The sequence below is a fragment of the Myotis yumanensis genome, unplaced genomic scaffold (assembly GCF_028538775.1).
Source record: "Myotis yumanensis isolate MYYU_CA2020_CCGP unplaced genomic scaffold, mMyoYum1.0.hap1 SCAF_8, whole genome shotgun sequence".
Lineage (NCBI taxonomy): Eukaryota > Metazoa > Chordata > Mammalia > Chiroptera > Vespertilionidae > Myotis > Myotis yumanensis.
Genome location: NW_027223759.1, coordinates 2,989,339 through 3,015,888, shown reverse-complemented (window position 1 = coordinate 3,015,888; position 26,550 = coordinate 2,989,339). Strand labels below are relative to the sequence as shown.

The window sequence follows — 26,550 nt, the reverse complement described above, 5'->3', positions numbered from 1 at the left end:
GCTCGGCTCCTACCGGGAAGGGGCTCGTACGGGGAGGCGACCCCCAGAGGAGCCGGAGGGTGGGACGGCAGGGAAAGGTCGGAGGGGAAGTGTCAACAGTAAAATAAGGAACAAATCCAGACTCAGGAGAGAAGAGAGCGTTAGGGAGCAGAGTGGGTCTCGGCCGCGCTGGGCTGGCGTCCACCCCCCCCCCCCCCACCTGCCCTCCCTGAAGGTCCGTCGGCTTCCACCTCCCGTGTAGACGCCACCCTCATTGCCGCCGCATGTACTTCTCTAAAGAGGACACGGAGCAAGGGAGCTGGTTTCTCCCCAGCAAACCTTCCCGTGGTCACGTGAACTTTCTTTAAAACAAACACAAAATACTTCAGGTTTGCAGACTTCGTCCTTGGAGGAAGCCACTTGTCGCCCGAAGAAGTGCGTCTTCACGAGGAGTACAGCCTGGGGGGCGCCCTCCTGGAGGAGCAGCTCTTTAACCTGGGGCAGGGGCAGCGGCCTGAGTGTCCTGCCCCTGCCCCCTGCCCCCTGCCTCCACCCCCTGCCCCTGCCCCTGCTCCCACCCCTGCCCCTGACCTTGCCCTTGCCCTGCCCCCACTCCCCTGCCCTGCCCCTGCCCTGTCCCCACCCTCTGCCCCCTGCCCTGTCCCTGCCCTGGCCCTGCCCCCTGCCTCTGCCCTTGCACCCGCCCCTGCATGTCACTCACCACCAAGACGTGTGTAGCAGCGGAGGGGGTGGTGGCCGTGGGAAGACCCAGGCGCACGGGAGAGGACGGCCCCTCGCGGCCGGCCTGCTGTTTATCCTGCTGCACCCGCGTCCTGGGCCTGCCATCGCCACTTCCCTCGGAACAGGGGGGCTGTGTTGGCCGTCAGGGGCCAGCGAGGGGTCAGTGCCTGTCGGCCCCAGGGCACCGCGTGCTCTCCGCCCCAGAGCCTGTCTCCCCAGATGGTGCCGGCGCAGGCGCTGGGAGGCCAACCCGTGTGCCCAGCGCGTCCGAGTGCTGCTCAGCGCTGCTCAGGACGGGGATTCCCAGGTCACCTCAGAGGGACACCGCGTGCAGCAGGACTGCCCAGGGCCTCTAAGGGCGCTCGTGCCCACGTCTCGAGAGAGATCGAGTAGCGGTTTCCGACTTCATTTGCCCACAGACCCGTGTTCCAGGGGACGAGGGTTCCTTGGCTCATGTGTGGAGAACGTGCTACTGATGGAGGCGCTGGGGTCGGGGACGCCCAGCAACTTGTCCCGGCCCTCGCTCAGCGGCAGCGCGGGGTGGCGCTTCAGCCCTGGCGTGGCCCACGGCCGGCGAGGAGGTCTTCAGAGCGAGCGCGAGGCCGCCTGCCCCAGCCCTGGCCTCACTGGACTGGCGACTTTTTTATATTTAGTACCAGCCCTCTAGCTATTTGGTAACTGATGCAGAGAAACATTTCTATTTTAGAGTTTCTATTCTAGAGTTTCGGTAAGGCTTTTGTAGGCAGTCAGATAGCGTCACTTTTATATTTCCGGGGGTTGAAGCTGGAGGCGTCTGCCCTCTCGTGACATTTCGCATCGACGGTTCATTTCTGAAACCGCCGAGTTTTCTATTCGGTAACAGCTCCCTGCAGAACAGATCTGTGATCTTTCTCACAGCGAGCAGGCCTTGTTCTTGACGCCTCCTGTTAAGGGGAAGGAGGGACTGACTGTGAGTGCTGCGTGGACCACGCCCAGGAGGCCCATGCGGACCGCGCCCAGGAGGCCCGCGGGGACCGAGCCCAGGAGGCCCGCGGGGACCGCGCCCAGGAGGCCCGCGCGGAGGACTAAGGATCCGATGTGGCACAGCAGCCCGGGGGTGACGGTGTCGCCGAGTTGGTTCTGAGACTCTGAGGCATCGAGCGAGCGGCCTTTCACTGGAGAGGAGAGGTCGCGGGGGCGGTGGGGCGTGCCAGAGCTGAGGACGCTCTCCCGAGCCAGGTCTCGTGGCCTCGTTCTCACCTGTTGCGTAACCTGGCTGCCCGTGTGGGACTTTCTAGATTGATCTTCCAATGCTCTTGCCCCTCCAGGCAGCGTTTACAGGCCTCCAGTGTGGCCAGACACCAGTTCCTGTGAGGAGCTCTGTTCTTTCTGTAAAATGCACGAAATTCAATCTGTGCTTTCACGCAGCCTCTGATTTTACTTATTTTTAATGTTTTTATTGATTTTTTTAGAGAGAGAGGTAGGGAGAGGGACAGAGAGAAAGAAACATGGATGAGAAAGAGAGTCATTGATCAGCTGCCTCCTGCACATCCCACACTGGGGATCAAGCCCTAAACCGAGGCCTGTTCGACCGGGAATCGAACCGTGACCTGTTGGCTCACGGGTCTACGCTCGACCACTGAGCCACACCAGCCGGGCAAGTAGCCTCTGATTTTAAAAATCAAAGTGTCTCCCGTTCAGATTTATGATGATGTCTCGTAGGTGTTGTTACAGTTCAGGCTGATGTTCTGTAATTGTATTTGCTGGTGACACATGACACACGCACACGTCAGGTGCGTCAGTATGTCTCCCTGCCCTCCTCTCCCCAGGAGCAGCTGGTGTCCCACCAAACGCGTGTGACTGAGGGGACCCCGGGCCTTGCCTGTGCCGGGCACGGAGGTGCTGACCAGCCGGGGTAACCGTCACCATAGAAACAGCTGGCGGGAGAGCAGCAGAGCCGCGTCTCCCAGGTGTTGGCTTTAGTTATGCTGTAGAGGACGCCGTGGATTGTCCGTGTCTGTTATGAGGACTGTGGAAAGCTGAGCCATTAAAGCACCACTTGTGATGTGGGGTGCCTTTCCCTGGGGTTCGTTTGATTTGGGGTTCGTTGTGGTGCTGCTCACAGTTCTAATCCCCATCAAGCACTGTTGGCTAGCTCCCCTAAGACTCTCTCCTCCTTCCTTCCTCCTTCCCCATCTCCCTCTCCCCCATCCTCCTTCCTTTGCTTAAAGGCCTGTACCCGGGTAGATGAGCACTCCGGGAAGCAGCTCTGTCCCTCAGGAGGTGAGCTTCGTGCCTCCAGCTGCCAGAGGTGCAGCTGGGGCCTCCCGGAGCCCTTGGCCGGCCGCTGCTTGTGCCAGTGCCTCACCAAGCTCACTGTCGTCAGCAGGTGGGAGGGGCTCTGACACCAGCAGTGCGGGTGGGACTCCCGGAGGTGGCCAGGCCTGAACAGTCGTGCCATTCAAACGCCGTGTTTAAACGGTTTTAGGGCACATTCCACACATCTCAGAAAACGCTTTGTGAATTGGGTGTGTTGTTTGCCAGTACTACTGAGGGATGGACTAGAGGGGAGTGCCCGTCTGACACTGAGGAGGATGTTTGAATGTGTGACTTTTTAAAAAATCCAGAAACTTAACAGATTTGAGATTTTAGGAGTTTAGAATAGATGATGGGTTACATCAACATGTGTAAACATGTGGGTGAATTAAAACCCCAGAAATGATGTCCAGAAGAGAAGAAGGGTCTTATGTGATTCTGCATGTGATCATCCCCGAGTTAGAGTGCAGGTTGTTAAACCGGCTTTCTTGTCCAGCGGGTGGAAGGGGCCGGGCGCTCTGGCGTGATGGGCGCAGGGTCTGGAGAAGCCCGCAGTGAGGGGTGTTTAGGTGACACCAGGAGCCGGCTGCCTTCCGAGCCAGCCCACTGGGTATATTGACGAGCTAACGGGTGGCTGTGCCCCTGGGCGTTGACCCAGGACCCCCACTTGGCCATCGCCCCTAAGAAGACCTTGCTCAGAGCAGCCAGCCCATGTGGTCTGCCCAGGTCCGGTCCACAGCAGCCGTGTAACAGCGCGAGGACAGACCGTGGAACCCATAGGACCAGCAGGTCCCCCTTGGAAGGCAGCCCCACAGGGATCAGACGTAGTAAGAGCCCTGCCAGGTGGGCCGAAAGGACAAGGTTGCTGTGTCGCCCACATGTCAGTGTCATCAAACCAACACGTGATGCACCCCCCCCCCCCCCCCGGGGCCTAACCTCGCCGAAGTGACGGGACACCCGGTGTCGGCACGACCGCCCCTTCCTGGACGCAGGCCACCAGCGCCTTTTCCTCTCAGTGACGCCTTTTCTCGTCTTCGGTTCTCGACCGGAAGCCCCTTCAGGCAGCGTGCTTGGCACTGAGATGTGTGAGAGGCTGCGGCCTTCCTGTGGCCCAGGACTCCAGTTGTCTTGAGATAACTGCGTATTTTTGCTCTGACCCGAATGTGCTACCTAACGTGTCACCAGAGATTAGGGATGAGGATGCACTCACCAGGAGAGATCCTAGGAGGGGCCCTCCAAGGGGCAGCTGCTTTTCTTGTTTTAATAATTGGGGGGGGCGGAGGGGGGGCGGCTGGCTGGCTGGTGTAGCTCAATGGATAGAGCCACTGGACTGTGGCCTGTGGACTGAAAGGTCCCAGGTTCGATTCCCGCTCAGGGTACATGCCCGGGTTGCAGGCTTGATCCCCAGTAGGGGGCATGCAGGAGGCAGCCGATCCATGGTTCTCTCTCATCATTGATGTTTCTATCTCTCCCTCTCCCTTCCTCTCTGAAATCAATAAAAATATATTTAAAAAATAATTGGGGCCCTAGCTGGTTTGGCTCAGTGGATAGAGCGTCGGCCTGGGGACTGAAGGGTCCCGGGTTCAATTCCGGTCAAGGGCATGTATCTTGGTTGCAGGCACATCCCCAGTAGGGGGTGTGTAGGAGGCAGCTGATCGATGTTTCTCTCTCATCGATGTTTCTAACTATCTCCCTTCTCTGTAAAAAATCAATAAAATATATATTTAAAAAAAAATAATTGGGGGGGGGTTTATGGTTTTGGTCCACTTTCCAGAAAAGCAGTGATGAAGCGGGGAGAGGGGAGAGGGGAGAGGCGGGTTTACTGGAGGCCCGTCAGGCACTGTACTAGGCACTCGGGGCGCCTCCTCTTGAACCTCGTCGCCGTCTGTCCTGTTTTGGTGTCACGTCCACTTTGTGTTGAAGAAAGACTCCGAGGTGCAGAAGCTGCTGAGGACCATTCAGAGCTGAAGTGTCAGCACTGAACTTGAGCCCCAGAGTGTCAATGCCCGAGCCTGGCTACTTCCTTTATTGGTTTTATAAACAGTTAGCCCAGGAAGCGGCCCCAGCCCATCCGTTCTCCGTCAGTGTGTGCACCCGCCATCACGTGCCTTGTAGGTGCGTGTCCACACGGCGCTGCTAAACTACCTGTGGTGATGGACCGCCCCCCCCCCCATCCACCGCAAACAGTACTTCTGTAAAGTAAGTTAGAAAAATTAAGTATTTTTAAAAAGGACACACCAGGTACAAGCCCCTCCTGGTCCTCAGAGTCCCTCCAGCCCGAGTTCTCTGCCAACCCAGTCCCCACCCAGTGTGCGGGGTCTGCTCTCCCGCCGACAGAGCTGAGCGGGAGGTGCTGGATCCCTCGGTGTCTGCGAATGTCCGAAACGGAAACACAGCCACACGCACCAGTCCCGGGCCTCGGCGAGGGAGGGGTTCAGCCAGGCGCTTTCTGGCTTGTTCTAAACGAAGCAGGTGCAACCCCCCTGCATCCTGGGGGGAGGGAGTGCTGGGCACCTGCCCGCTGGCATTGGGTTGGAGCTGGAATCCTGGCCTTGACCCCATGTCTGAGCTGTGTTCACCCCAGAGACCTAGTGAAAGGGGGTGGTAACAAGGATGAGCCAATCATCTCAGCACATCACAAGCACACGGGGCTATGGGTGTGGGTCCCCTTTTCTTTTAAATTCTCTTTAAAAAGTTTTTCCTATTGCTTTCAGAGAGGAAGGGAGAGGGAGAGAGAAACATCAATGATGAGAATCATGGGTCGGCTGCCTCCTGCACGCCCCACACTGGGCATATGCCCTGACCAGGAATCGAACTGTGACCTCCAAGTTCAGGGGTCAATGTTCAACCCCTGAGCCGGGCTGGCCGGGCTGGTTCCCCTTTCCCGGGAGCCACTGCCTCACCCCAGATTGGTTGCAGGAAACACTGCTAGGAACGGCCCCCACCTGCAGCGCCTACCCCAGCAGCAGCGGGGAATGCAAACCCGAGGGGAGCCCTAGCCAGCTGCCACTTCACGTGGCCAGCGACACAGCTGCCTCCCGAGCGGCTCAGGCTCTCGCGGGCTCACCGGCGGGTGGAGCTCGGTGTGTGATAGTCGTCTGCTCTGCTACGGCTTTGAGGAACGCTCACCTCTGCAGCCACATACGCAGCACAGCACTGCGGCTCGCTCCCTTTCCTGCCGTCAGAGGAAACCGTCTGAGTCAGTCATGGAGGCGGCGATTACCAACCGGGGCTGGGAGGCACCTGGGCATTTGCAGGAGACCTCAGGAGGTTACACAATCCTCATGTCAGAGTTAATGGGAATTCACTTCCATCTGCTTTACCTGGCACCTGGGGGGCAGGACGCACAGGGCCCTCCTGAGGGGCTCTGCCCACGGCTCCCACAGACTGGGACCTGCTCGGACTCATTCCAGGGGAAGCACTTGCGTGGGTGTGGCCCCTTTGTTTCCATTTAGGAAACGGTTGGAAATGGTGTTTTTTTATCTCGGCATAGCAACTGCATTCCCCAAACAGTGGCTTTCCCAGTGAAGACATCAGGACTGTAAACACGAGAGACACTGAGTCAGTTCACACGTCCACATGCCGTACGTTAACTCACGGCGAGGGTCGCCTGCCGCACGTGTCTTTATTTCTGAAGTCACATAAGCACAATAAATACATCGGATTTGGAAAGGTCACTTAAGATGAGTCATGACAATCTACGGTACAGTACGTCTCAGTTCAAGTGCAAAAATAACTGTTTGCTTAATTCCACTTCTTTCCCTTATTATTTCTTTTAAAGCTGTGTTTTGTGGAGCCAGATACCCACGCGTGGATTTCTCCTCCCCGTGCCGTTTTAGGCGGACGTAGATTTCATGGAGCTGCTCTTACTCTACCACTGGCCCGTGTAACGGGGCCAGGGGGTAAGCGAGTGGCTCCTCTTGACCGTCCTTCCCTTCCCTCCTCCTCCGCTCCCCCACAGCTACTATCCACGCGGACTGGCCCTCATTCCCTAGCGGCTCCCTTCCCCCGGGCTCCCCACTTCCCGGGGACCTCGGCTTCATTGTTAGCAGCGAGCTTTGCACGAGTCACCGGCCGTGGCCCCGACAGTAGTGGTATGTTCACAGCAGCAAGCCCACAGCCAAGTCCAGTGTCTGACTGTCCCCCACACAAAGCGAAAACCCACCCCTTACGTAACTTCAAAAGCCGTATCCCTCCCCCAGGCACTTACATGTTATACTGTTACTTGGAAATAGCACTGCTTCGCTAAAGAAACCCTTAGGAATTCAGCGAGTAAAAAAAAACCCCGCCAGCCGAGTCGAGCCTGAATCACCAGGAACCGTAAAGCCTGGTCGAGGCGACTCAAAGCATCACCATGGCCAGCGCCCCTCGCCTCTCGGCCCAGGACACGGAGGCGCGGGGTGGTCTGGAATGTTCCCTGCTCTGGTCCTGAAGCCCGTGGAGAACAAACGGCCTGTGAACGCGCCGCTTGGCTCGTGGGGTCCCCGATCTCTGCTCAGGGGCTGGGCTGCTTTCCTCGCCTTCCACGCAGACGAAACGCCCCTGCTGAGCTCGGCGGGACTCCGAGGCCACGCTCCTGAGGACTCTCCTTCCTTTTCTTAAACAAAAGCACAGCCGCTGCTCACTGTCACCTGCTCCCTGGATTCTTTACGCACAATTTCCAAAGGGTTCTCTTCAAGAGAAAGCGAGAGGCAGCTGTTCCTCCCGTTCGCATGAAGAACCAAATAACGAATAAATAATGAGAAGGGACACACCCTCAGCGCTCACCTCCCTCCACTTAGTGTGACTCTGCACCCCGACCTACCCCAACCCGCCCGCAAACGGGAGTCCCCGCGAACCCCACTTCCTCCCGCCACTCCAGCGGGCTGTGGGTGGAACGGCTCCTGCCAATATGCACGGTGGCTACATGTGTGTGTGTGTCCACGCCGATGGTTCAGATACTCAGAAGCGTGTGGCGCGATGCTCAAGGCGGGCGTGTGCCGGGCTCGGGACGCCTCCCCGGTCCCGAGGCCCCGGTCCATGCAGGGGTGAGGTGGGCAGGGCCCTCAGGGTCCCCCAGCGGCGGGCAGGGCCTGCGGGTCCCCCTCCCCTGCAGGCTGGTTGGAGCTGGGGTGGGCGGCGCTGCTCTGCGTCTGTGATGCTGCTGATGGAGTGGGCGGCTGGCTGATAGGGGGGTCGGAGGGCTTGTCACGGGGGGCGGGCCGGGCTCCAGCAGCGGGCGAGTCTCCCCGGTTCTCACTGGTCCCCTGGAAGGAGAAGAACGGAAGGAAGGCGGCTGTGGTCCAGCAAAGCACCTTTTCCGCACACTTCCCCGTGAGATGCAGGCACAGGAGGGCATCCGGGGACCGCTCGGGGGCCAGGAGGAGAGGAGGGGAGGAGACGGGCTTACCTTACATCTCCTTTCCTGTGTGCAACTGCCAGAGCCGCATGAAAAACACAAACACTGTGAGCAGACAGACCTCGTGGGAAAGGCGCAGCCCTGTCAACACGCCTGCCACTACCAGGGGCGCCACGGACATCGCACAGATGTCGGAGCCGCCAGCCGCGGGCGAGTCCCTGGGCTAACAACGCGGGGACCTGCGGCCCGGCCTCCTGCTGAGGCCACACACTCACCCCTGATCCCTACAACCAGGGCACGTGCTTTAAACCAACCACACACGGCTTTCCTCTGAGCCAGTGCTGCCACTTCACACAGCTGGGCGCCACACAAAACGCTTTATTTCTGCGATTGATTCTAAAATGAAAAAACATCTTAGTCATGGCTCCTTCCTAAGACTGAGCCATACCAGCAGCTTTTATTAGCATAAAATGTTATCATGCCAGAAAAAAACTGTGACGGTCCTTAAGCCTCAGAGGCTTTGGTGAAAATGAGGAGTTAAGTACCCAACATAATGAAAACTGTTTGTGCAAAAGCCATCCTTTCTAACCCACTCATCTGCTGGTGGGCACTTGGGCTGTTTCCAGATCTTAGCTATGGTGGATTGTGCTGCTATGAACATAGGGGTGCCTATGTCCTTTCTGATTGGTGTTTCTAGTTTCTGTGGCACATCTACACAATGGAGTACTACGCTGCTATAAAAAGGAAGGAACTCCTACCATTTGCAACAGCATGGATGGACCTGGAGAGCATTATGCTAAGCGAAATAAGCCAGTCGGAGAAAGATAAATACCACATGATCTCACTCATTTGTGAAATATAATGGACAACGTAAACCAATAAACAAAAACAGATCCAGAGACATAGAAGCATCAATCAGACCATCAAACCCCACATGGAAGGCAGGGGAGGGTGGGGGGAAGGGGGAGAGATCAACCAAGGACTTGTATGCATGCATATAAGCATAACCAATGGACACAGACACTAGGGAGGGGTGAGGGCATAAGCGGGGAGGTAGGGGGGGTCAATGGGGGGATAAGGTCACATATGTAATACCTTAATCAATAAGGAAAAAAATAATGAAGAGAAGATGATGATAGCAAAAAAAAAAAAAAAAAGCCATCCTTTCTCCTGCCTTGCATCCCGGCCTCACGGCCCGGCCTCACAGCGTTGGTGCCCCGCCCACCGACGTGCTCCTTCCTGGCACGCAGGGGACCCGGTGAGTTTGTGACCTTCAGAAGGAGGGTCATGCCTAGGCCAGAAGGCATCACACTTATCAGTGACGAGGAGGCTTGGTTTAAATTACAGAAATATTATGTGAGTTTACAAGGTCGTGATAAAGACGGTTCCAATCTTCTAAAAAGGAAGCTGCCCAATGGCTCTTTGTGTTTAAGTCTTTGCCCTTCTCTTTTCTGACGTGGCCCCTGAGGCTACGCCAGACACGGGGCGGCCGTGACCGACCCATCGGGTGGAAGGCGGTGGGTGACGCCGGCAGGGAGGCGGGCCCATTGCCGTGGCCGGCTGCCCCAGACGCACACTCAGCCTGCCCGAGGCGGCTGGCGCTCAGTCACCCAGTTTCATCAACCGCAGTTGACTCCGCTCGGGAGAGACCATACCTCTAAGGCAAGAAAATCACACCTTTTACTTTTCACGTGAGGCCCCAGCGAAACTACACTTCCACCGAGTTACTGTCCTCATCAGCCCGCACAGGCTCAGTGTGACACTGCCTCACCAGACCCCCTCAGGGCCTGTTCCTTAGCCTGTGCCCAGAGAGTCTCAGAATTACAGACACATCTTCCTACTGCGGCTGCAACCCATCAATACTGAGAATTTAACGCAAAATCAGAAGATGTGTGTTAGCTCCAGCAGGCACAATGCCCTCTCCAGGAGGCTGCATACAGCTCCACTACACACCTGTCACGGAGCAATGAGACCACCCCACAGGCCTCCCGCAAACCCGGAGCGCACAGCTGACAGAGGGCCTGCCCAGGGGCGGGAGGCCAGCCGAGGGGCGCTACCTGCAGAGGCTGGATCTCCGAGGCGTGGCTCTCCCTGGCGAGCAGCATCATCTCCTTCACCTGGTAGAGGGCGTAGACAAAGGTCACCCAGGGGGAGGCGCTGACACCCCAGGCAGGCTTGCTGGCGTCCTCCTGCTCCTCCTGGTGCTTGGTCTTCTTGGGTGGGAGGCGCGGCTCCACGCGCGGCAGGACGTCCTCCGGCTGCTGCTGGACCAAGTCGATGGTTGCTATGGGGACAGGACTGGATGGAACCGGAATCCTCTCGGCCAACATTGTCTTGTCTGGAGAGAAAGTCAGGTTCGAATCATTGTTCAACGTGTTCTACGCATTTGAACAAACACAGAACTAGGTGGGCGAGCCCCCAGTCCCTGAGCCCCTGAGCCCCCGAGCCCCCGAGCCCCCAGCCCCCGAGCCCCTGCCCCATGTGTGGCAGCCTCCCTGAGCGGCTGGGTTCCAGGCGGCTCCTCTGTGGACTCTTTGCTGCTGAGCCAGGGGAGTTCTTTATAGATTTTGAGGGCTGACATTAAGTGGACCAACTAGTACTGGTCTTTCTTTCCGAATAAGTTTTCATCCAGGAGCAAAGGAGCGTGAGGCTTATCTTCCAGGGCCTCCTTACATCTACTTGCTTATGAAACGCACTGTTCGTCTACCTTAGCTGTCACCTCTGTGGCACAGGCTTCAGCACGGGTGCCTCGGGCACACGCACAGGCCTGCCCACGTAAAGACAAGCATTGAAGCAGGAAGGCTTCCAACAGAAGGCCTGAGACCAAGGCTGCGGGAGGCGCGAGCCAGTTAAGTCAGGGAAGACCAGCATGAGAAGAGCAGTATTGTCTCCCTTTCTGAAGGGCTCGTTGAAATTAAAATCTGTCCCTGAGTCTCTGTAAGGAGCTGGTTTTCCTAACAAAGCCCCTCAGGTGTCTGAGGCCAACGCCACTCAAAGGAGAGGACCCCGAAGGTGAGGCCGGATCGGGCCCTGAGGCTGAGCGGGAATGTCTCCCTCTACTGGGGGCCTTCGTTAAAGAAAAAGGAAAAGAAGTTGATTTTAAAACGCTGAAAACTGCCTGGCTTGTGTGCTCCGTGGTTGAGCACTGACCCATAAACCAGGAGGTCAGGGTTCGATTCCCAGTCGGGCACATGCCTGGGGTTGCAGGCTCGATCCCCAGTGGGGGGCGTGCAGGAGGCAGGCGATCAGTGATTCTCTCATCATTGATGGTTCTCTCCCAAATCAATAAAAACATTTTTTTAAGTTGAAAATTTGTTCTCATCTAAACATTATAGTTGCTGCAACTTTCTTTCTGTGTAACCGTTTTAACGAAGCCATACCTAACTGAGGGAAAACTTCGAAGTTAAGGTTTAGACTTTTTTTCCAAAGGAAGATAAAATCATAGAGATGAATAGTACGTCTCATCCCTAGTAGGAAAATTGCTGTATATCAGCGGTTCTCAACCTGTGGGTTGCAATCCCTTTGGGGGTCGAACGACCCTTTCACAGGGGTCGCCTAAGACCATCGGAAAACATATATATAATTACATATTGTTTTTGTGATTAATCACTATGCTTTCATTATGTTCAATCTGTAACAATGAAATTGGGGGTCACCACACATGAGGAGCTGTATTAAAGGGTCGCGGCGTTAGGAAGGTTGAGAACCACTGCTGTAGAGCCTTACATCTACTTGACTTACATTTTACATACCTTTAGAGCACTAGAGAAATGTAAAACCAATTCTTCCAATCAGCAAGAACCCCCCAGGCTACCTGAGTGACCACTGTTCTTTTCAGCACCCAAGTGGCTTCTCCCCCGCAGTCCGCAGGAGCCCCTGGGAGCACCGCCGGGAACCTAGTCCCGGCCACTCTCCACCCTGGGTTCCGGGCATGTGTGGACTCCCTGTGGCTTCACCCTTCAAACCACAGGAAAGCCCGGGCGGTCTACCTTCTTCCTCATCCGGCACTGCCAGCCACTGGATCAGGGCGAAGAGCAGGAGGATCACCAGGCAGCCCATGCCGATTCCCCGGAAGGTGGCAGCAGCCCCTGTGGAAACAAGCCGAGCTCTGGGGAACCCCAGGGAAGGCAGGCAGCCCTCCCCCACACTCAGCGTTGGCAAGTTCAGGGCAAGGCAGCAGAGCGTGGGATGAACAGGTGGCGGCAGATGGCCACAGCTTCACGGAGTGGGACATACCGGGGCTGGGCAGGTGTCAGGGGGCACAGGGGGGTGTCAGGGGGCCCAGGGGGTGTCAGGGGGCCCAGAAGGGTGTCAGGGGGCCCAGAGGGGTGTCAGGGGGCCCAGGTGTTGGTACTGGGCCTGTCACTGGTCAAATTTTAAAACTGCATTTATGAAAGACTCAGAGCCTTTCACCATAAAATTCCATGGTGCTCTCTCCTCCACAGGACGCCTCCCTGACTGTACGCCGCCCTATTACTCTGCGGCTGGAGCTGAGACAGGCTAAAGCCAGGCCCCCCGGGCCCACCGCCCGCAGCGGCCTGAGCAGAGTGACCTCGCACTGCCCAGCCCGGCATCCCGAGGGGAGGCCGACAGGCAGGCACACTGCACGCACAGGCAGGCTTCCTGGCTCAGATGCTCAGGGTGGACTAACGATGATGGGTTTCTCGCCGCTGGGCATTCCCGGCCGCGTTAGGGTCGCTGACTTCAAACCACAGCCCTGTGCTCAGGCATTCGCTTGGCCCCTGAGGCGTGTGTGGCCTCTCACTGGCTGTGGCTGGGGGTGTGCCCGGTGACAGCGCTGCCCTCGCCCTCCTGGCAGGCACACGGGTGTGCAGCCAGACCCGCGAGAGCCGGGGAGCCTGTGACCGGAGGCTCGCCTTGCCGATCCTCAGGAACAATGAGAGTCCATGGAGGTGTCGCTGGAAAATCGTACGTTTTCACCCGAGAAGGAAGGGAGAACGAGAACGCCGTTCTTACCGAAGTAGTTGACCAGCACGCCTCCGATCATGGCCCCGCAGCCTCGCCCCAGGCCCAGGTGCAGGCCCTGCAGGATGCCCTGCGCCGACGTCCGCAGCTCGGGGGGCACCGCGGCGCTCAGGTAGGAGATGCAGGCCGCCCAGATGGCCGCGTGTGTCACGCCTGCGGGGGGGCGGGGGCACGGTGAGCAGCAGCTCAGGCTCCCTTTCCAGACAGGAGTCCCTCCCTCAAACGCACACACATTTGCCTGTGAGACAGGCTTCATTCGCCTCCGCATAACAGCGTCCACCATGTTCCCCACTGGTAAGTGCATCGTTCGTGGCATCAGGCACATTCACACTGTTGTGCAACCCTCACCACCGTCCATCTCCACAACTTCACCCCACACTGAGCCTCTTCCCCATCTAACGGGAGCTTGCCTCAGGCCCTGGGAACCCCATCCTACTTTCATTATTTTAAAATATATATATATATTTTAAATTGATTTCAGAGGGAGAGAGAGAAACATCAATGATGAGAGAGAATCATTGATCGGCTGCCTCCTGCACAACCCACGCTGGGGATGGAGCCCGCAACCCACGCATGTGCCCTGACTGGGAATCGAACCGTGACCTCCTGGTTCCTAGGTCGACGCTCAACCACTGAGCCACACCGGCCGGGCCCCCATCCTACTTTCCGTCGCTGTGAAGTGAGTGCCTCGGGGCCTCGTGTCAGTGGACCACACAGTCTGTCCTTCTGTGTCGGGCTCCCTTCCCCTAGCTGCTAGGGGAGCATAATGTCTCCAGAGTTCCTCCGCGCTGCAGTGGTCCCCGGTTCGCTCCCTCTCACGGCTAATACTCCATCGCACGTGGATAACGCGTCTTGCTTGCCCATCTGTCGAGGGACATTGGGTTGTGTCCACCTTTTGGCTACTGCCGTGAGCAGCGCTGCTCTGAGCCGTGGGTGCAGTGTCTGTCTGAGTCCCTGCTGTCAGTTCTTGGGGTGTATTCCCACAAGTGGGGTGACTAGGTCCTATGGGTAATAATCTATGTAACCAGCCAACTGCCACGATATTTTGAATTTAATTGAAAAGGTCCACCGCTTGCGTCTGTAGACGCGTATGGCGCACAGATGGTTAAACGTGGAGGCCCCGCCCGCCTGTGTCCACAGCAGCCGCGCCCTGTTCCACGCCCAGCTGCGCACCAGAGCTGCGGGTCTCCTCGCCCTCGCAGCCTTGTTACTGTCCGTGTTGTTTATAACCGCAGGGAAGTGGGGGGGGGGGGGGTCTCCCCGGGGTTTGGACTTGCATCCCCAGTGACTTGTGAGCACATTTCCCCTTTTTCCTTTCGGTTTACTGGCCCCCTGTGTATCTTCTCTGGAGAAATGACTGCTCAGATCCTCTGCTCGCTGGTTTAAACTGGGTGGTCAGGTTGTTTTTTGGGTTTTGGGCTCTTTTGCTGTTGTGTTGTAGGAGCTCTTTATATATTTTGGGTATCGGGCACCTACGCTGACATTAAGATTATGTCCAACTTATTTCATTATGATTAGCAACGCGATTACCATTGTTGGGGATACAGCTTTTTATGGATCTTAGATTATGTCCACTGCCTGGCATTCTACAGGTGGGGTTCATTAACAAAGGGCTGTAACAAGTTTTATGCTTTTCCACATACAACTCCCATTTGTTTGCCATTTACAATGCCGCCTCACCGGTTTCATTACATCTTCACCATTTGTTGGGGGGAGAACAGAGATAACTGGGGGGGGGGGGGGGGGTGTCGTTATTTTACTGTAGAGCAGCTGCACACTGTGTGAGTTTAAATCTCGAGCAGAGCGCTGCTTTCAATGTAATGAAAGGTAATAACACGACAGCCTTCACAATGGGAGGGATGAGGAATCGTGCGGGCCTGGGAGGCTAAGTCATGGACTTGCTCCCTGAGAAATAACCCACGTGGAGGCAGTACCATCAGAAGCTCTTCACCTATGTTTGGAAAACTGAACTAAAGGATTAATATAAATGTCAGACTTAATCTGACATCAGTCTGCTCCTGGATGGACCCTCCTTCCTGAAACAACCAAGACCTGGACAAAACATGAATTAATCGTTCCCAAGATACTGGGCATCAGCAGCAAGGACAGTGCCTGAGAGAAGGGAATCGAGGAGCCCCGCTTACTGCCTGGGTAGAGTCTGAGGGCGTCAGGCAGAGGGGGAGCCCTGGGTTGAGGAGGTGGAGTGGACAGTCTGGGGGCCCAAGGCGGCTGGAGGTCCAGAGGTGAGGACCAGGGAGGAGAAAACTGAGAGGAGAGGACCAGGGAGGAGAGAGAGGACCAGGGAGGAGAGAGAGGACCAGGGAGGAGAGAGGACCAGGGAGGAGAGAGGGGACCAGGGAGGAGAGAGGACCAGGGAGGAGAGAGGGGACCAGGGAGGAGAGAAAGGACCAGAGAGGAGAGAGGACCAGGGAGGAGAGAGGACCAGGGAGGAGAGAGGACCAGGGAGGAGAGAGAGGACTAGAGAGGAGAGAGGACCAGAGAGGAGAGAGGACCAGGGAGGAGAGAGGACCAGATAGGAGAGAGGACCAGAGAGGAGAGAGGACCAGGGAGGAGAGAGGACCAGGGAGGAGAGAGGACCAGGGAGGAGAGTGAGGACCAGGGAGGAGAGAGAGGACCAGGGAGGAGAGAGGACCAAGGAGGAGAGAGGACCAGGGAGGAGAGAGGACCAGGGAGGAGAGAGGACCAGGGAGGAGAGAGAGGACTAGAGAGGAGAGAGGACCAGAGAGGAGAGAGGACCAGGGAGGAGAGAGGACCAGAGAGGAGAGAGGACCAGAGAGGAGAGAGGACCAGGGAGGAGAGAGGACCAGGGAGGAGAGAGAGGACCAGGGAGGAGAGAGAGGACCAGAGAGGAGAGAGAGGACCAGGGAGGAGAGAGGACCAGGGAGGAGAGAGAGGACCAGGGAGGAGAGAGAACCAGAGAGGAGAGAGAGGACCAGGGAGGAGAGAGGGGACCAGGGAGGAGAGAGAGGACCAGGGAGGAGAGAGGACCAGCGGGGAGAGAGAGCACCGATCAGCAAAGCAGGTGCAGCCACTTGGCAAAGCCAGGAAAGAGCCGCCTGAGAGCCTTTGAGAACAGTGCTCAGCCCAGGCCGGGCCAGGAAGAGGACTGGTCTCACCGGCCAGACCGGAAAAACTCGATTCCTGGGCTTGCCGGGTATCAGCCCTAGTCTAACAGGGCTCCACCTACTGATCTGTAGCAGCGACACCCTGAGGGTCCCACTGTTTCCAAGTAAGTAGCTGTGTCCCAGAACAAAGCTCAGGGTAGAAGGATACAGCTCTACCCAGCAGGCAGCAGGGTGAAGTTCACAGTGGCCGGCGTACAATCCCTTCCCGGGACGATCTTACTCCCTAGATCCATATGGAATAAACACCACTCTTCCTGGTCACATTAGATCACATGCCCTACAGTTAACAGGAAAACATCACACTAGCTCCTCTTGGGCTTACATGTGTTTCAGGAACCATTTCAACGAGGTTATTTTTTAACTAGAAATGTGGGCTAGCTGATTAGAGGCGGTATGCACACTTATTTAATTTCCACAGAAGTCAAATAAAATATTTGCTTTGCTTTACCTGGCGGAACAATTTCAGTACCTCGGGTCATGCGGGCTCTCTCAGAACCGAACAGTGCCTGCCTGGAATCTTAACTATAACAGTTGGCACGGTGGTATCATTAAATACCAGAGGCCTGGTGCACGAATTCGTGCATGGGTAGGGTCCGGCTGGCCTGCCCCAAGGGGGGCTGATCGAGGTAGGGCCAGCAGGTGGGAGGGGCCTCGGGAGGTTGGCCGGTCGGCCCCGCCCCCAGTCGTAGTGGTGGGGGCTGGCCAGGGGGCGGGGCCGCCCCTTGATTGGGCTGGTTGGCCAGCGCAGTGCACGACATAGCGACCAGTCGCTCTGGCATTCCGTTCGCTGGGCATTTATATATATAGATATTATTAAAGATGCTGTCAACGCCATTTTTTTTCAGATACATGTTTTTTCATTAACAACACTAAGGAAAAAACATGCCGAGAACTAAAATGAATTTATTCAAAATTCATTGAGATTCAACAGGAACATCCAACATAGGTTTTGGAAATCATTTCTTAAGGATGAATCATTAAAGACCTGAAAGCTCACCAAATGGCTGCAAAGAAACCGGGATGGCGCCACCATCGTGTCCATGTCTGAGCAACCAACCGCAGGGCTTACACGTAGAGAAAGGTGGCCCACACAGTTATGTGACCCGAAAGTAACAAATACGTTGTTGCTATACTTTAGATCAAATGTAATTTTAACAGCTATCCTCTTAAGTGGGAAGGCTTGGGCACACACAGAATCTCCCAATGACAGGGTTTCCATCTTGCTTTTTTAATTCTAAGGGTTTTCCCCAAACTTTGAGTCTTCTGAGATCACAAGGCGGGGGGATGGCTTCGGTCAGGATGCTCTGAAGCTATTCTTAGGGTTGCTGGCTGGCACCGAGAGGCAGACGTAAAAGGCGTCTATGGTTGGGCTGCTCGGGCTTCCTTATTGCTCTCTGAGGCGGATTAGATAATGGGCACGGCGTCCTGGAAAGCAGCTCGGGCATTAGCTGAAGGGAAGACGGGGAAGCCACAGTAAAAAGAGGCTCCACTAACAGCAGAATGAAAGCCGCTCGGCCCGTCTGCTCCAACACTGTCCGAGGCAGACGTGGAGCGTAGCTTCTCGGAATAGCCCGTTTCACACTGTCATGTAAGTGGGAGAATCCATATCATCCCCTTGAAAAGAAACTCGCAACACGGGACAATCCACAGGAGGGGCCTGGCCGGTAACACAAAGGACATTGGTAGACGTGTGGTTCTTGCTCTTAAACCTCCTCGTGATCATGTTAATAAGCGGAAACTCTTGCCCATGTTTTTACTCCGGTTCTGTCTGCTCCTCTGATTTTACAAGAATGCAAAAGCCATCCAGGAATCTAAAACCCTCCCCCGTTTTCCTATCTGTAAGACAAGCAAGGAAGTCTGGACAACTGTGCTACCTGAAACGACTTTCCTCTAAGACAGCGGTTCTCAACCTGTGGGTCGCGACCCCTTTGGGGGTCGAACCACCCTTTCACAGGGGTCGCCTAAGACCATCGGAAAACACATATATAATGACATATTGTTTTTGTGATGAATCACTATGCTTTCATTATGTTCAATGTGTAACAATGAAAATACATCCTGCATATCAGATATTTACATGACGATTCATAACAGGAGCAAAATTACAGTTATGAAGTAGCAACAAAAATAATTTTATGGTTGGGGGTCACCACAACATGAGGAACTGTATTAAAGAGTCGCGGCATTAGGAAGGTTGAGAACCACTGCTTTAAGATCTGGGAGTGAAACAGATCATCAACTTTACTTTTTATGAGAGAACTGGGAAAAGTAGTCGATGATTATTCTTTGATGAAATAAGTGTGCAAATTTAGTCAGTGGCCTGGGTAAATGTGTTTACACCGGAGCTATACTTTTTTTAAAATAAATCCTCAATCGAGGATATTTTTTCCATTGATTTTTAGAGAGAGTGGAAGGGAGGGGGAGAGACAGAGAGAAACACCGATGTGAGAGAGACACAGATTGGTTGCCTCCCACATGCCCCCGATCAGAGCCAGGAGTCTGCAACCAAGGTACATGCCCTTGACAGGAATCGAACCTGGGACCCCTCAGTCCACAGGCCAATGCTCTATCCACTGAGCCAAAGCAGCTAGGGCAGAGCTACAATTCCTTAAACCCTTTAGTATGAGATAACTAAGTTGGTGGATAAAACAATAAGAATAAAAAGATGTCATCCACCCCTGCGCGCCCCCCTCCCCCCGACACACACACACACACTCATAACAGTAGCAAAGGCACCAATGGACTCTCCTTACAATATGTGCTAACCCTTCCCTGGCTCCTGTCACAAAGCTACTGACACCTGTGAGTGACCATCCAATACCAACGCATGTAACAGGTGCTTCATAAATAAGTTTGAGTGGCAAGTCAGTGAGTGACTCTCAGAGGCCACACAGGCCGCAGAAACTGGACTTCTCAGCCCTGCCTCACCGTCGCTGGGTTTCCCAGGAGTCTCTTCGACGCCCACGGAAGCAGAGGTGTTTCATGCCACCTGCTACCAGGCCCTAGCTGTTAGGGGACACACTGGCATTTGAATGGCCTAGAACCATTAGAAATAATGATGGTGAACGTGAAGTGTTTTTCACTAATAACATTGCAGCAGCTCTAGCAGGAGCTCTGCTGTGTCTTACACAGATTATCCCTTTATTCCTCCCAGTAACAGGGACTATTTTTTTCTTCATTTTCCAACAAGGAAACTAAGGCACAAGGAGGTGAAAGTCCCGTGTACAAGGCCACACAGACAACAGGGCAGTGGAGCAGTATTTCAACCCACAGTGTCCAGGTTTAGGACTTCGGTGCTCAGGTCACTGTGAAGGTCAGAGCAACACTGAAACTATCCCATAGTCACTACAGCCTCCTGCTTGGAAAGGTGTTTTTTTTTTTTTGTTTTTTTTTAAATATATTTTATTGATTTCTTACAGAGAGGAAGGGAGAGAGATAGAGAGCTAGAAACATCGATGAGAGAGAAACATCGATCAGCTGCCTCCTGCACACCTCCTACTGGGGATGTGCCCGCAACCCAGGTACATGCCCTTGACCGGAATCGAACCTGGGACCTTTCAGTCCGCAGGCCGACGCTCCATCCACTGAGCCAAACCGGTTTCGGCTGCTTGGAAAGGTTTTGTCGGTGATGTCCAACATGGCCAACCATCTATTCGTTTAACAAAATGTATATTCTTACCACCTTCTTCCCCTCCTCCCCCTAAGAGCTCATAGCATACATACTATCAAGTTTTCACCTGCCCCCAAATAATGCTTCAGAATATGCAGCCTTGGTATGTGACTCCCCAATATGAATTTCAAGAGTGTTCATTCTTGGCCCGCAAACATGCCTGACTGAAACACACGGCTCTGCGAGCGAGAAAACGCCCCTTCTGAGCTGACAGTGGCTCTTTGTAAGGTTCCGCGTGGCCTCGGCGACGTCACATCACCATGGCTGGGAGGCGCGCAAACTGCCAAGTGCTGGCGAACGGGAATGTTTTGTTTCGTTGCTGTGTTGGCACTGGCCTGTGCCCCCTGAACCATCTATAACTATCCGTGAGCGCCCCACACGGAGTCCACTGTGGCAGACCCTCGCGACCGACGGACCAGACTAACAGCCCAGCCGGCTCGGCGCACCTGAGTGCTGGGGCAGAGATAGCCTCTGAAGGTCAACCCGGTGAAAACCGTAAGAGGCCGATTCTCCCTAAAAACAACCAACCACCCACCCAAAAGGCCCCCTGGGCAGGCAGAGGAGGAGAGTCAGGCGACCGCAGCTGCTGGGACAGGCAAACCTTGGGTCCCAGCGGTTTCAGGCCTTAGACCAGCGGTTCTCAACCTGTGGGTCTCGACCCCTTTGGGGGTCGAACGACCCTTTCACAGGGGTCGCCTAAGACCATCGGAAAACACATATATAATTACATATTGTTTTTGTGATGAATCACTGTGCTTTCATTATGTTCAATTTGTAACAATGAAATTGGGGGTCACCACAACATGAGGACCTGTATGAAAGGGCCGCGGCATTAGGAAGGTTGAGAACCACTGCCTTAGATATTTCCTTGTCTTGCTCACCATGTCTAAGGGGCAAGGGGCAGGCCAGGGGCAGCTCTGCTCCTACAGCCACTCAGGGGCCAGGCTGCGGGCTCACCATTCTCGGCACCTGGTTACCTGGGCACCGATCTCCAGCCGGCTGGGGGAGTGGGGGGTGGGGGGGATGGCGCATGGGGGCTTTCACGGGCTGCTGCTCACACTCCATTTCACACAAAGAGCTGAACCTCTTGATCCACATGATTTTGGGGGGTGGTTTCTGGGTCAAGTGGATTTTGTGGGGGCTTGAGAGAGAGGTCACCTCAGGCCACTCACGGACGAGCTCACGGCGAGTGGTCCATCTTGGACCTCATGACGAGACGTTATGCTGATGGGGCTGTGCCTGCACCCTCAGGGGCCACGACCACAGCCATCTCCAGCGAATGAAACTGCGTCATCGGGGACTGTTCAGTACAACTACTGGCTCAGGCGCCTGGGCCGCCCCAGAAGACCTCACGCCCACGACCTTGCCGTGAACCTCTCTTCTACTCGTCATGCCAACCACCAAATGGCCTGGCCCAGCTGCTGCCGGGGGTTCTCGGGGCATCGTCTGGGAACGCGAGCTAACGGGCAGCGAGCTCAGAGCAGGCACCTGTGCTCGGTGCTCCTGACCCACAAGGAAAGAGCCTTCGAGGCAGGTCCCCAGGATCTGCTGAGGGAGGAGTGAGTGAGGCACCTGCAGAGCCAGGCCAGCAGACTGAGCAGAGGCCTGCAGGGACCGATCACAAGATGTGGAAAATGACTGAAGCTGTAAAGCAGGGGTCCTCAAACTACGGCCCGCGGGCCACATGCAAATACAAATATTGTATTTGTTCCTGTTTTGTTTTTTTACTTCAAAATAAGATATGTGCAGTGTGCATAGGAATTTGTTCGTAGTTTTTTTTTAAGCTATAGTCCGGCCCTCCAACGGTCTGAGGGACAGTGAACTGGCCCCCTGTTTAAAAAGTTTGAGGACCCCTGCTGTAAAGTAAGTATGACAGCTTTGTCATTGAGCGTAGCTGACCCACAAAAACAAAACAACAGAATCTCTACACGACAGATCCATTTAATGTAAAGAACACGGCCGGATGTCCACGCCCAGCGATTGTACACAGGAGTCTATTCTCAGCTCCTCTTCCTGTGTTTAATCACCAGGGCGTGGGCCGAGTCCGGCCCTTTCTGGCTCCACACACACAGGCAGCGTTCGGATAACTGAAGGGCCACGGAGGCCACCTCTTCCTTAGCAACCACCTCCAATCAGACAAAACAGCAGCGCCGCCCTTCCTCTGCGAGGCCACCCGCCTGCACTCGGGCAGCGCGGTCGCAGGAAACAACCCAATGGGGGCGGGGGGACTCACCTTGGAGCACCTCCATGGGCAGCACGGTCCAGGCGTTCTCCAGGTAGGAGATGTAGATGTAGCGTGCGGTGTTGCAGGCCAGGCCGATGTACAGAACCCTGGGGACGCAGAGGAGAGTGAGCCGGGCCCGGGTGTAGGACACAGAACATGCAGGCATCGCTTCTCTTTTCCCTGCCCAACACCCATCACCCAGACAGCCTTCCGGGCTTAGCGGGGTTCCTCGGGAGTAAGAGGGTCGCTTCTGACATATCTGCCCTGGCCTCTCCCACGCTGGTTGGTATAAAGGTGAACATCCCTTCCTGAGCTCCATCAGTGCAGGAGGAGGGCCCTGTAAGCGGATCCGGGCACCCCGCCATCTGCAGTGACGGCCGGCTTCCTTCCAGGGCTGGAGGGGGCACCCGCCTGGGAGGAGCGGACCCCCCCACCCCCCCGCCACGAGGGGAGGGACAGGATGGGAAGGAGAGCGTGACTGGACGTGGCCTCGCTGGCAATCCCCGAGACACCAAGCCGTCTCACAAGGACACTCCCAAGGTCACCCAAGCCACCAGCCAATGATGGAGAATAACCTTTGGAAATCAAATACTTTTTTCCTCTCAGTTCCCTGTTTATGTTTTTAAAGCATGAGGTCATGTGCTGCCTTCCCCCTCGCAAACAGCACCACCAAACCACGGCTAAAAACAAAATAGGCAAAGCCACAGCGGTGCGTGTCCAAGGATCTAAGGTCACACGCGCGCTCTCTGAGCGGGGCAGGCTGCTGCTCTGTACAAAACAGCCTGATGGTGGAGATCTCTCTCCTGCTGCTTCCCAGTTCCCGTGGGCTTTCCTAACCTCAGTGCTTTCCTTGTTTTCTAGATTCAGGTGGGTGAAAGCTGGAAGTTAAAAGAAAGAAACCAATATGACAGTCACTGGTATTTTCCTCATCTCTCGCGCTCAACTACATTTTTATGTTGAAATCATTCCCATAAATATTGCCCTTTTTCAAACACTGGGTCAGGGGGAAGAGATACTTCAGGCTCCACTGGTGTTAACTGCAGATCTGGGACAGGCAGGTGGGAGAAAGAAAACAAAAAAAGAAAGAGAAAGGTTGAGGGGTGGGGATGGGATAGGAAGCGGGTAAGGGGCTGAGGAGGTCTCGGTGTTGGAAAGGTCTGGGTTATAGTCTGTAGACACGATGTTCTTTGTACTTGTATGTTTTGAGGGAAAAGCATATGTCTGAGTCCTCTCTGATAAAACATCTGCTCAACAAACTTGCTAATGATCCATCAACCAGAGTCCCTCCAGGACACAAACAAGCAAAAAAGCCCACGGGAAATTCAATGCAAAACATGCCACACAAGTTACACACGCCCGTGTCTCCTTCTTACGCCCTACGCCAGCCCCGTACAGGAGCCCGACTTGGCCTGACTCGGACAGCAAACAGTCCCACGCGGGCCACGCAGCCAGCAGGCCAGGGCTCTGGGCCTCCTCGACCACGCGGCTCTGTTGGGTGTGAAAGCAGCCACAGACACTAAGTGAGTGAACGACCTCGCTGGCTGTGTGTCAACAAAACCTGAATTACAAACACCGACATGTAAACCTCACGTCACAAAATATTCTCCTCGTGACTTCTTTCAACCCCTTAAAAGTACAGAGACCATTATGGCTCCTGGGCCGGGCCATTCAGAGACAGACAGAGGCCCGACGTACCCATGGCTGCGGCTTGCCAGCCCCGGCCTGGCTCGTCCGTTCTCCTTGGCTGTCGGTCGGATTTGCTCAGTAACTGTTAGAGCTACAGGGTCGAGGCCCGGGCACTTTCAGCGACGACCTCTGGGCCCCAGGCACGGAGCTTCGGAAAGCTCCGAGATGGGCCAGTGCCCGGCGGGGGGACGACCACGGGGTCGCCATCCCAGGCAGCTCGCAGTAATACTTTCCTAGATTCCCAGCATAAAAAACTGCTAATACATCTTCCTGTGTCCGCATCGCCTCTCCCCGCCGTCCTTCTAGGCCCAATCCTGCGTCAGGGTTACCACGACCACCGCTGTTCAGTCCAGCCCAAAGGCCCCGGCCTAGAGCAGCCGAGTCCGCCAGCCAGGCTAAGGGACAGATTGGGCTTCGCCTCCAGGCCCTGCCCGCGTGCACTTCAGCCGCTGGGGCCTGACTGCTGGGCCCCCGGGGCCTCCAGGGGCCACGACCAAGCCCACGGCTCCGAGTCAATGTGCCCTTCACTGCGTCCCACGTTCTGATGGCCGGCTGCAGCCCTTCAGAACCCACGCGCCTTAGGGAGCAGACGCCCAGTAAGGAGTATCCAGCTCATCCCTCCCTCTCTCCCAGCCCCGTTCCTCGGGTCCAGGAGGGACGGCGTCTACTCTGAGGGCTCGCTCAGATCACCGTCGCCCAGGGAGTTGCCCCAGATGAGCACTCAATACATGGCAGCCTCATTCTTGTTGCTGTTATTATTTTAAAGAAGAGTAACCAAGGACCCTCTTGTTTCCTGGAAACATTTTATTCCAGAATTTCAAAAGAGAGAGGAGTCCTCGCTTTCCTTCCTCGCCAGCCGTCCTGGGGCAGTGACTCAGGAAGTCGGCCAGATGGGACCGTGAGCGGGGAGGGAGGCAGCGTTCTGCCCTGTGACGAGGGAAAGGCGTGGACGTGCATTTATTGAATGGCCACTGAAAAGTATCGCAGCAACCTCCGAATCTCTAATATCTGAGCGGAGTATTTAAACCGCCATGTTATTCACTGTTCTGGGGTGAATTGTGTGTGGCCCCCCCCCCCCCCGAATACATTTATATGTTAAAGAACCACGTCTTAAACCCCAGCACCTGCGAGTACCTGTATCTGGAAAGAAGCCTTTAAGGAGGGGGTCATGCCCTGGCTGGTGTGGCTCAGTGGATGGAGCGTAGCCTGGGGACTGACAGGTCCCGGGTTCGATTCCAGTCAGGGGCACAGGCCGGGTTTCAGGCTTGGTCCCCATTGGGGGAGGCGTGCAGGAGGCGGCCAATCGATGATTCTCTCTCATCATTGATGTTTACATCACACTCTCTCTCTCCCCCTTCCTCTCTGAAATCAATAAAAATATATTTAAAAAATAAAGAGGGGTCATGGCAAAATGAGGTCACGTGGGCAGAGAGACCGCTGGCTGTCCCTGGAGTGTCCGGGGCACCTCGGTTACAAATAACTGGACAACGAAAGGGAAGAGCATGACCAGAGAGGGAACGGGACCCAGGTTGACGGTAAAACCGCAGGGGCGTGAGCGGTGGGGTCCTTCCCGGAATGAGGTGTGTCTCAGCACAGTCACCCCTTCCGGCCAGAGCCCTGGAAGGTGATGTCCTGTGGTTTGCTGGAGAAGGCAGGAGAGTACCTCCCTCCAAGCTCTTTAGAAAGTGATTAAAATATAAGCTTTAGGCCTTTTGAAAGAGTTACATTTTAGCCTAGAAAAGTCCCTCGTTTCTCATATCCCCCCCCCCCCCCCCCCGCCCCAACCAGCCCCAGGATGCCATGTGACTGCAGATGTACCTCGGGGAGTCCCTGCCCCTCCAGCAGAGCAGGCTGCAATGCTCCACAACCGCTTGTCCCGCCCCCTTCGTGTCCCCTCCTGGTGGCATCTCCTGCCATCCTGTGCCCCACTCGCAGGCCTGGCTGGTTTAAAAGGAGCATCGCTGCCCGGCCGGCGTGACCCAGTGGTTGAGCGTCGACCTATGAACCAGGAGGTCACGGTTCGATTCCCGGTCAAGGCACATGCCCGGGTTTTGGGCTCGATCCCAGGAGGCAGCCGATCCAAGATTCTCCCTCATCATTGATGTTTCTATTTCTCTCTCCCTCTCCCTCGCTCTTTGAAATCAATAAAAAACATACCTATTTTTTTAAAAGAACATGGGTGGCATTCGCTCAGCTGCCGTCACGGCACCGTCTCCTGCCTCAATGGCAGCAAAGCAGCCAGTCGGAGGGAGACGTGGCCACAGGGCCAGCGACCGAACACCCAGGGGCTGGGGCGGCCACGCGGCATGCCCGGAGTGGGCGCCTCGCTAGACGTGGCCGAGCGGAGGGCCTACTTCTCCCTTTTCCCAAGACACGCCCTCTGCCCGGCACCTCTCCCTGTGCGAGTCCCCCCCCCCCCCCCCGCCCCCCGTGACCTGTGCGAGCCATCCCTCCAGGGGACCTCCCGGGTCTCCCAGCGTCACCG

General features: G+C 55.7%; 2 protein-coding genes across 4 annotated transcripts in view; one reads left to right on the top strand and one right to left on the bottom strand.

Moving 5' to 3' along the window:
* Positions 1–4,296, top strand: part of NEMP2 (nuclear envelope integral membrane protein 2) — a 250,910-nt gene extending 246,614 nt beyond the window's left edge. For both annotated transcript variants that reach the window (XM_070421709.1, XM_070421710.1), the window contains one exon: positions 369–4,296. In XM_070421709.1, coding sequence (XP_070277810.1) covers positions 369–717 — 349 coding nt within the window. In that variant the 3' untranslated portion in view covers positions 718–4,296. The remainder of the gene's footprint in view (positions 1–368) is intronic.
* Positions 4,297–6,581: 2,285 nt separating this feature from the next.
* Positions 6,582–26,550, bottom strand: part of MFSD6 (major facilitator superfamily domain containing 6) — a 39,546-nt gene continuing 19,577 nt past the window's right edge. Inside the window, exons 3-8 of one of the 2 annotated variants that reach the window (XM_070421699.1) lie at positions 22,389–22,486; positions 13,331–13,492; positions 12,343–12,441; positions 10,411–10,691; positions 8,405–8,429; positions 8,174–8,261 (exon numbers count right to left, since the gene is read on the bottom strand). In XM_070421699.1, the coding sequence (XP_070277800.1) occupies positions 8,406–8,429; positions 10,411–10,691; positions 12,343–12,441; positions 13,331–13,492; positions 22,389–22,486 (664 nt within the window). In that variant the 3' untranslated portion in view covers positions 8,174–8,261; position 8,405. Of the gene's footprint in view, positions 8,262–8,404; positions 8,430–10,410; positions 10,692–12,342; positions 12,442–13,330; positions 13,493–22,388; positions 22,487–26,550 lie in introns of both variants that reach the window. The other variant, XM_070421698.1, reaches the window with a different exon arrangement.